The sequence below is a fragment of the Protomyctophum parallelum genome (assembly GCF_964188405.1).
Source record: "Protomyctophum parallelum genome assembly, chromosome: 9".
Lineage (NCBI taxonomy): Eukaryota > Metazoa > Chordata > Actinopteri > Myctophiformes > Myctophidae > Protomyctophum > Protomyctophum parallelum.
This window is the reverse complement of record NC_139706.1, coordinates 25,739,929-25,750,644: the sequence shown is the minus strand read 5'-3', so window position 1 is coordinate 25,750,644 and position 10,716 is coordinate 25,739,929. Positions and strand designations below refer to the sequence as shown.

General features: G+C 43.3%; 1 protein-coding gene across 2 annotated transcripts; it reads right to left on the bottom strand.

The window, feature by feature from the left end:
• Positions 1-209: 209 nt before the first annotated feature.
• slc13a5b (solute carrier family 13 member 5b) lies at positions 210-10,367 on the bottom strand. Of its 2 annotated transcripts, none has more exons than XM_083773728.1 (12): positions 10,239-10,367; positions 8,138-8,266; positions 7,357-7,493; positions 6,702-6,919; positions 3,861-4,035; positions 3,641-3,763; positions 3,302-3,514; positions 3,042-3,148; positions 2,825-2,946; positions 2,528-2,689; positions 1,304-1,441; positions 210-880 (listed from the first exon to the last, which is right to left on the bottom strand). In XM_083773728.1, exons 1-12 carry the CDS (start codon positions 10,335-10,337, stop codon positions 755-757), a joined length of 1,749 nt encoding a protein of 582 aa, XP_083629854.1. In that variant the 5' UTR covers positions 10,338-10,367; the 3' UTR covers positions 210-754. The 2 variants fall into 2 exon arrangements, with proteins under 2 accessions (XP_083629854.1, XP_083629855.1); XM_083773729.1 differs by having other exon boundaries at positions 8,138-8,269; positions 10,239-10,366.
• Between the last annotated feature and the right edge of the window lie 349 nt (positions 10,368-10,716).

Below are 10,716 nucleotides of genomic sequence, written 5' to 3'. Positions count from 1 at the left end.
AACTTACATTAGACATGACACTTTGACATGTATTCCTTTTGTGCCTATATTCTCGTATATTTGACCTGACCAAAAGACTTTGTAATATTGAATCTTAGCTTTGTACGAACCCCAGCGTCCCTATTCTGGAATTTCTGGCCATGTCATAATAGGCAAAAATAGATTAAGATTAGGTGAAAATAACATTTGGAATAAAGTAATTATGTAAGTAAAGAATTATTAATGGTATTTTGTTACTAGGAAACTTAGCCTGTATGTCCTCTTGCATGGAAATAATGGCAATGGGAAGACAATGGAGGGTATGTAAGACGATCTGAATATTTCATCTGAATGTCAAATCTGTCTTGTTATTTATTATGGACAATTGATCAGCCTATAATCGTATAGAAAAATGAATTCATGTAACTCTGAGAGGGTACACATTGAACTATTTGTACTCTCTCAGAGAGTTAGATGAACTCTGAGTATGGGGTAGACTAGAGGTTATGGGCTAGACTAGAGGTTAAACTAAGTAGCTCGCGTTGTACTGTCTCCCAGTCCCTCTCACATTCACCACCACTTTTTCTCACAAGCAAGACTCAAGTATCAATTAAATAAAACCCAGGCTTATTCTAGCCTAGGCTTTTATCCCCCAAGCACAGCCACATTATTCTGTGCTGTCTGTCTGGCCAGGGCAGAGGTCTTTGTTTGGAGGCTGTGGATGAGGAGGACTTGTGTGCTTGGGACATTTCCAATGGCCAAGTCTCAACCAGGCTCACACCCCAGTGACATTGGCCCATGTGGGGAAGGTGTCAAGGTGAAACATTGCTCTGCCCCAGGTGTTGATGGCCAGTGAGATGCAAAGGATGCCGATGATGTTCATGACTATTCCTGCCTTGGCCTGAGTGATAGGAATGATGCGCAATGACATACTGTAACCAGTTTCACAACATCATAGCAAGCAAATGTATACAATCATCTCATGCCTCTATTATCACATTCTGATGACAACTACAAAACAGAAACAACTAGAACTGCACTCTGTCGAGTGCATACTTGCTTGTTGCACACTAGTAGGCCATAAATGGCCAACTAGTGCGCAAGCAGAGCACGCAAGTACTTTCGACCGCTGTAAACTGTCAAATCTCAGTATCGGGAACGTTTGAAATGTCTAATTATTAGGTGTAACTATTTGCTACCTACCTACTTTATGCATATAAACACCTAGTATTATTAAGTATGGTTCAAGTTTCTATCTATATAAGAAATAAAGTAAGTAACTATGATCATACTATAATTTACTGAAGATACAAAGCAAACTCACCATATCAGCAACCTTAAGGTATCCATAGGAGAAGACAATGGCATTTGGGGGCGTGGCAACAGGCAACATGAAGGCAAATGAAGCACTCAGTGTACAAGGCACCATGATATACAGAGGATTGATTCCAATGGACTGGGACTGGAATAAACACAGACAGTTTGACTGGTCTTAGACTGTTGTTAGAGAACATTTGATTACAACATTCTTCAATCTCCACTCCCCCAGCTGGTTACTTTTTCTGCACTGTAATCACTGACTCATAACTCACTGGAAATTTTTCTTTCAGCACAATCTGTGCTGAGAGAAAACCTTCATTAGGTGGGTGTAATTAAGATGCAATTCTTGTATGTTTGGGTGCTGCTGACTCATGAAAGCGAGCAGCGGTAATGGCATACTGGACCAAATGCTTTACACTGTGGAACATTACATATTCCACAGTGCAGCAGATCACAGTGGAACAGTCATTTTGGTCAACAAAGCCTGAACTCAAAATACCTCAGCCTTCAAAAGGAGTCTTATTTAGCCAGTACTGCCGTCTATCACTTTACCATGGCAGCACCCTGGGTTGTCTAACTCATTAAAAATGTTGAACGATGAAGTCTCAATTTGCAGCAATGCCACATTAAATGGTAAAGCACTTTACATAGGTTGTGCATTACATTCACCCATTACACACACGCACGCACGCACGCACACGCACACACACACACACACACACACACACACACACACACACACACACCCACACACACACACACACACACACACACACACACACACACACACACACACACACACACACAATAAATATTTCTCAGAATACCCCAGTTGTCACATTCTGGCTCAGTCCAGCTCTGGTGTTCTCTGAAGTGCTTGACTACTGATCACAGTAATACCATTCTTCAGTAGCTATGGGCACCAGCACAAGAAACTGAGCTCAACCTATATGTGTGTGGCAAAGGGCTAATGGGAGGAGGGGCCCATTGAAGGGGAATCTTATTCAGTCCAAATTGCTAACTAGAGGGGCAACCAAACAAGGGAATGTAGGCCGGCTTTGGCTGGGAGTAGTTTCAATGCTGGACTCCAATTGGGGAATTTAATTCAAAAGAACACCAGGGAGTACTAGAGCCAGAAATAAAATGTGTGTCTCCTCACTCTCCTGGGCTGTAAGAACCTGTTTCTAGCTGTACGATGGCATTGGATTCTTTTTTCTTTACTCCTTACCATGGAGGCCAGGACAGGCAGGAAGAGAGTGGCAGTGGCCACATTACTGGTGCATTCAGTGAAGGTAGCAATCAGCAGGCAGAGAATGATAGCAATTGCCCAGGGAGGGATGCTTTGAAGCGGAGTCATTTGATCTCCCAACCACTTTGACAGCCCTGATTCCTAAAAAGACATGTATAAACACAAACAACATGCTCTTAAGGACACTTTGTATAGTCTATATTCATAAAGCTATAATCAACATATATAGAACGTATAGAATTGGCAGCCACTCCTGAACTTATTATTGTACTGTACCTCACTGCCTTTTGCCAGGGCGAAGCCTCCTCCGAGAAGGAGTACTATGTTCCATGGTAACTTCTTTTGGGCCACTTTCCAGGTGAGGAGAGTTGGAGTGGGGCCATTGTTTTCCTGCGGGTCTGAAGATAAAAAATATTCCATGCTGAGATACTATCATCATGACCGCAGCTACATAATACTATATTATTGTCTGTGTTCCAGAAAGATGGCTCACCCGTGTCAAAGCCTCGAGTTCCCCAAGTACAGCAACGAGGAGCTTTAGAAGGCAAAACAAAGAGAAGGACAGCAATGAATACTGCCACTGTAGCATCGGATACATATCTAGGAACAAGAAACAAGAAAATAATCCAATTACATTTATAAAAATATTTGATTAGCTGGCTATTGTTGCATTGAGCTACAGTATACATAGGGTGAAATGTACAGTACACTGAGTGAGTGAACATGAGAAAAAAATGAGTTATGTATACAAACTCTGCTTTGGAGTTGAAGATGTCAGTTGCCCAGCCAGGAACAAAGCCAGGGTCTCTGGTGAACCACAGCACCACCAGCATTACGAAGAGACCGAGGACACTCAGCTCCCCAAAGGACATCGACCCTAGCTGACGGTGCTGCTCGCGGATCACATTATAGGCAGCAATCTCCTTCTCCGTCTTTATCGAGCCACATCCCCATGTCTTTTTAAAGCTGAAGTGGAGGGTGAGAGAGATTAGGAGAAAGGATCTTGAGGTTGAAGGTGAATTTGAACTTTAAATTTAAGTTAATGCATCTCTCGGTCTACATTAAATGCATTGCCATCTTCATCAAACTCACTTGAATCCCATGAAGGCAAACTGTAGCCAGAGCCAAGCCATTGTAAGCATGATCATCATGTTTGGGAAAGCAAAGCCAAACCAGGAGGCAAAATTAATGACATCTCCATTTTGAGGAAAGAGTCTAAGACAAAAAGAAATAAGATTGAAGATATAAAAAATGTAATCCATTTGATTAAATACAAATTTAAACAATACAAATGGGTGTTGTGTATATTTACTCATTCATCTGGCCCTTGAGCACCAGATTAGGGCCTGTCCCTGTGAGTGTGGCAGTGCCTCCGATGCTGGCAGCGTAACAAACACACAGAGTCATGCCTTTGCACATTTTTATTCTCTCTTTTGCCTCCTGACACTTGGCAGCCTCCACAGCAGTATCTAAGAATGTCACCACAACTGTAAAGGCAAGTGGGAGAGATGTTACAAGAATTGAACTGGAAATCAGAAGACTCCTAAACATTGGCTGCACAATCTTATATCATACTCATGAGAATATCATGTAGTACAATGTTAGAAAGTATCCTGGCAACATTATGACAGAATTTGGGGCTCTTTATGGACTGTCCATTCCCTAAATCCTCTTAACTGAACCTGACAAGGAGGGCTAGACTCTACTGATTGTAATCTCAGAGTCTGACTATTGTGAAGTGTTTTCATTTTTGAGCGGTGCCAAACCGCTACATTACTGGACCAACTCGCACCTGTTCAAACCTGTTCACCCACACTGCTCCCTGGTTCACGGATGAACTCAGCCACCTCAAGTCCAAGGGCAGACAACTGGAAAGGCTCTCCAAGAGGACTGGGCTCACTCTGACATACACAAACAACACATGCAGAGTACTCTTCTCCACAATCAACAAATTACTCAAACCCATGGACACCATTTCCCACTCCTTCACTATCGAAAAATGCAATAACTTCCTAACCTTCTTCCACAACAAAATCAACACTATTCACAGCCAGCTGGCCACCTCCCCCCCGGACCGGAACCCGAGCCCTCCATACCCACTGCACACTCTCCTCATTTGTGGATATCACACCCTCTGAGCTTTCAACCATCATTAAACGCATGAAGTCCTCAACCTCCTCAAGGACTGCCTCCCCACTCTCTCCCCACTCATCACAAAAACAATAAACTCTTCCCTTTCCTCTGGATTTGTACCCACCCCCCTAAAACTTGCCTCTATTACACCCATCCTAAAAAAACCTGGTCTCGACCCTGACTCCCCCAATAACTACCGGCCCATCTCAAACCTCCCATTTCTGTCTAAAATTCTGGAGCGAGTAGTCGTCAGCCAAATCACTACATACCTGGAAATAAACCACCTCTACGAACAATATCAATCCGGTTTTCACACTAAACACAGCACCAAAACCGCCCTCCTCAGAGTCACAAACGACCTCCTGTTATGTGCTGATACCGGTTCACTCATCCTCCTTGACCTCCTTGAATAAGTCTGAAATTCTCATCATTGGCCCCGACTCACACACTGAGAGGAGCGGTCCTCTCATGATTTCACGGTCCACCCGAGTTCGTAACCTCGGTGTCATTCTTGACCCCACCCTCTCCTTCCAGCCATGTCAACCAGATCACCAAAACTGCCTTTTTTCACCTCCGCAACATCACCCGCCTCCGTCCCATGCTATCACACACTGCCGCTGAGACACTCATTCATGCCTTCATCACATCCAGACTCGACTACTGCAATAGCCTCCTGTACAGTGTCACCACCAAGGTTCTCAAGTATGTGCAAAACTCTGCCGCCCGCCAGCTCACCAGAACCCGATCCAGGGACCACATCACACCTGTCCTCCGTGAACTGCATTGGCTCCCAGTCAAATTCAGAATTGACTTCAAACTACTTACCACCACCTACAAAGCCCTCAACAACCAGGCCCCCCTCTACCTCTCTGAACTCATACAACGCCATTCCCCCACCCACACCCTCAGGTCAAGCACTGCCAATCTACTGGAACCCCACAAGTCCAACAAGAGAACCTGGGGTGACAGGGCCTTCGCAGTGGCCGCCCCATCATTGTGGAACACACTCCCAGCCCACATCAGAGCTGCCCCCACCTTTGACATGATCAAAAGCACACTCAAAACCCACCTTTTCAGACTGGCTTTCCCTACTCAACCCCCCCCCCCCCACACACACACACACACACACACACCCTTCTTGTTTGTCCACTTTGATATTGTTTTCTAGTTTTTAACCTTTTAATCTTTTAACTAGTTTTCTAATAAAATTGTTTTTACTTTACTTTATTACGTAGCAATGTGTGTGTGTGTGTGTGTGTGTGTGCGTGGCGTGCGTGCATGAGTACGTACGTACGTACGTATTTACGAGCACAGAAAGCTGCAACACGGTAACTCTGTCATTTCTCGACCGTTTTGCACGCGGGAAGGCTCGCCGGAACCCCCCTTGGGAGCGTTCCTGGGGATCTGGATGTTGCGGGGACCCCCACACTGTACAGTTTCACCGCTCACTTCACACAGGTGTGATTTCTAAAATTTGATATAGCCACTGTTTTAATTAGATTGTTTGTCTATTATTTTGTGGGATGACTGAGCTTTGTAGCCTACCATTCCTGTGTTATGGTTGGAGGACGGGGGATTGTTTGTTTTTATATTTTTGTCACTTGTCTTGAACAAGGTACAATTTCTATATAGAAATCTTAAAATTAAGTAAAGTGCAGTGTTTCTTGATCACCCATGTAACACTATGGTATATAAAGGGGGATTGTTCCTTTAACTGGGTTGGCGGGCTGAGCGCCCGGCGAGGAGTATTATGGGATTGCTTGTGTTTACTTTCGGTTCTGGTGTAGAGAGAAGTGGTCGCTCTATTCAGAGAAAGAGATATATTATTTTGATTGTTTGCTACGGACAGTTGATACAGAATTAGAACCCTGGCTGATCACGTTTGTTCTTTTGAATATTTTTTGTTTATTAAATCACCAGTTCTGCAACACTCTTTTTCTTTATAGCATAAAAAGAAAGCATAAGGATTACTCCGGAGAGGAGAGACATGGTGGTTATACACAAAAAATGAACTGCTTACCTTGTGCCTCACTTTGTTTCCTTGTCTGACCAGGCTGTTTGCTCTCAGTCTCTGATGGCTGGGCCAGTTCTGAACTGAGGATTGAGGATGGCATGTCATACTCATTATTGAGCTGCTCCAAAACGGCCTGGACAATAGGTACCATCATGGCTGTGGTAGCCGTGTTGCTGATCCACATGGACAGGAAAGCTGTGACACCCATGAAACCTAACATCAGACTGAGAGGAAAACATTTGCCTTTAATTAATACGTTTGGCTAGGCTAGGGGATTAGAAACTATTAGACTGAGACTTAAGAAAATATACATGATACAATATTATCATGCTCATAAAGTGCTCTGTGCTCAAAGTGCAATTAAAAAGCAAACGTTTCGGTCCTAAGACCTTAGGTTCGCCCTGGCAAAAGGCAGTGGGGTACAGTTCTTCCTAGAAAAAAAGGACGAAGAAAGGCGCAACAGTTTTCTCAGTGCTTCAGGTTTACAACCTCCCCTTATCAAGGTTTGTAAACAGTGCGATAGAGAAACAGAGTAAAGAACGAAAGTTGATGTAGTCTTCGTGATGGCAATGGACACAGATAAACATGATAGAGGACTCAAACAAATGTGATGAACATGACTTTTGTGATTGCAGCGGTGTGTTGCTGGTAATCGACTCACAGTGCTGGCCGCACGCCAACACAGAGAAGCACCCTCAAGGCAATACGCTTATGCAGATTCCAGTGTTCCACGGCTACTGCCACCATCAGCCCTCCCACAAACAACATATTTGTGTCCTTCAGGTACTGCATACACACCTGAAACCGCAATACATCCGAATTAAGATATGCACATGAATTGATGACAGAAATACCCCCTTTACTGAGTCAAGCAGGGATATACTTGTTATACAAGGTGTCTCACATCGAAACTTCACATCTAAAGCTCACAATGTAAAAAAAAAAAATCATGAAATTCTGGATCAATCAGCAAGGCAAAAAAGGAGTCAAGACAATAGTCTAGGTGATGATGCTTATGCTTTATGTACATGCTATCATGGGGATCAGTACATTAACAGTCTAAGTCAGTGGAATAGTAGTTCTGCCACAGTTATACTGTAGCTGCAAAAAGTACAAACTGAACCAATAACAAGATAGGCTGTATCAAAACAATATCTGCAGGACAAGTGGAGAAATCTTAGCCTGGCTAATAAGCCAGACTCAAGTCAAATCACACTGCCGGGCAGGCAATTATTTTTTGCCAAAGGCTGATTTGCGTCTGGCTTTAGCCAGGCTAGAGAAATCTCTTACTAGTAAGCTGTTAGAGAAAGCTCTTACAAGCTACCAAATATCATAATGTATTATACTATTAAGTGATGGTAAAATATAAAGGTTGGATAAAAGCTAAATCAACCATAATAACATAAGGAATCATTATTCTGCACTGTCATAACATAACTTACATCTTTGGACTTCATGATGTTAAACAGTGGGAAAAGGACAGCTGGGAGGAGGGCAGTCACAGCCAGCGGCAAGGCCTCTGTGCACCAGTAGACTGCCATCAGGATGATCACATAGCCACATCCTGCCTCCTACTTGTGCACACGCATGCACACGCACACGCACGCACGCACGCACGCACGCACGCACGCACGCACGCACGCACGCACGCACGCACACACACACACACACACACACACACACACACACACACACACACACACACACACACACACACACACACACACACACACACACACACACACATTTTAACAATTTATTTATGTCCACACAAAGGAAATTACATACAAGGAGATCAATATTTCAGGTGCACCAAAGTTACAAAGGCCCTTAAAACAAGACAAACTGGTCAGGCTACTACATGGCCTCACCCCCCGAACCCACCTCACCCCTGCCTACTTTGACAGGCTGGAATGGCTTAGGGTCGATGAAGTACAGCATCTTGCAATGGGTCTGGTCCACAAGATTCGATACACCACCAAGATACCCATGTACTGTACCTGTCTAAATACTTCCTTAATGTTAACAAAGTCCACACCCACAACACCAGAGGGAGTGCAACAAACCATGTGCAAACCAGATTCGGCACAAACAAGGGCTCTTTATGGATTTAGCCCTAACATTCATTAAGACATGCGAATCACTTGACACCTTAAAAACCGCTCTCAAAGGGCACCTATACGGACGGCTGCAATTCGTAACTAGCTCCTGTAAAATCTGAATCCCCCCCACCACTATTTCCCCTCACTGTATATGTTTCGTTTCCCTTTTTACCTCCTTTATGAATTCCTGTTCTGTTCTTTGGCTATATAGAAGTGTCTATTCGTACGTCTCTAAATGTTTTGATGAATTGAACAAGGTGGACCCTCTTGTAAACAAGTTTAATGCTTTATTGGGTCGTCCACTTACAGTTAACAGTTAACAGTGTTTGTATTGAGTTTGAAATGTACTGTAATTCTGCAAACTGTTAATAACGCACGCACGCACGCACGTGCACGTGCACGCACACACACACACACACACACACACACACACACACACACACACACACACACACACACACACACACACAAAATCATATTTTGCTTTAGAGAGATAGGTAAAACCAAAACATTATTTTTATTTTCCATCATATGAAGAAGTTAGCCTATAGGCTTATATAAGACAATTATATTACTTCTGCTCTTGTTCTAGAGGTGTCATAAAAGTGTGAAATGTGGCAAAAACACAGAGCAGCATAGCCTACTGCCATCTTGTTATTGTCACATAGATTTGAATGAGTAGTGATAACAGGTTGGACTGAGATAAGGATCATGGGTTAAAGATCAGTGTCCTTCTATATGTTTTATTATAGTCTGTTCTTACACACTTGCCAGAGCCAGGCTGGCAGACCATAGGCTAGCCTACATGACATCCCTACAATTTCACACAAACAGGTCATTTCCTGAGTGAAGGTGCAGTAATCCTTTCATGGTAGCTTTTGCTGTGCATGAGAGAGCTGCAATGACGTGAGAGGCATGGATATGCCATTGCCTATCATAACATGTAACATGACTGTTACATTCACATGTAAGTTTTTGTAACAGTCTGTGGAAACATGTGCAGAGAGCCGATTTGCTCTGTGTTCCCACGCTGGACAGCAACCTCCATGCTAACAACAATGAGTTCAGTGAACATAACATTTAAACCACACTAGAAGGTTCAGGACTTCAGATTGAAATCCCCGGGTCATGTTCCCATGCATTTAGCTATAATTGCAGATATGGCCGCAGCATCAACAGGTGCACTGCTCAACTGAACAGGAACAGTGCCACGCATATAGCCTACATCATTTGCGCCTGCAAATTCTTCACAATAGATTTGTATTAATAGTTCTTAATAATATTGTAGTAGACTATAAAGAAAAGTTAGTGAGTTCGAAGTAAAAAAAAGTGTGTTGAAGTTTGATCCTCTTTTAATAAGGCCATCATAAATAGCAAGGGCCTATATCATATTGAAACATTAACATTCTCTTGGACAAGATCAGCACATTCATTTACATACCGTGGTCCCGATCACCAAGGGCAGTGGAAGAAGAAGAATTGGAGTACCGAATAATATTATTTCATTTTTAACATTCCGAATACTTTTTAAAAATGCCATCCTCGATCAACAGAACAGCGGTGAAACAGAAACACCGGAGTAAAGAAAGTTTGTGCACCATGGATCGGCTTTTTAAACATCGGGTAAGGCGGGGAACGGGGAAGGGGGAGTCTCAAAAGAGGAGAGAAAAGAGCGAAGTCACGAATCACAATGAAGAGAGACAGGGGGGGGGGGGGGGCAGAGAGAGAGAGAGAGAGAGAGAGAGAGAGAGAGAGAGAGAGAGAGAGAGAGAGAGAGAGAGAGAGAGAGAGAGAGAGAGTTTCTAAATAAAGCGCGTTTAAATCAATTCAGTCTATGTAGCCTAAAGGTTATGTGGTCGCTTGCACTGGCAGATATAGTTCAACCTATAGACTTAAATTATTGGCGCTAAGATAATATA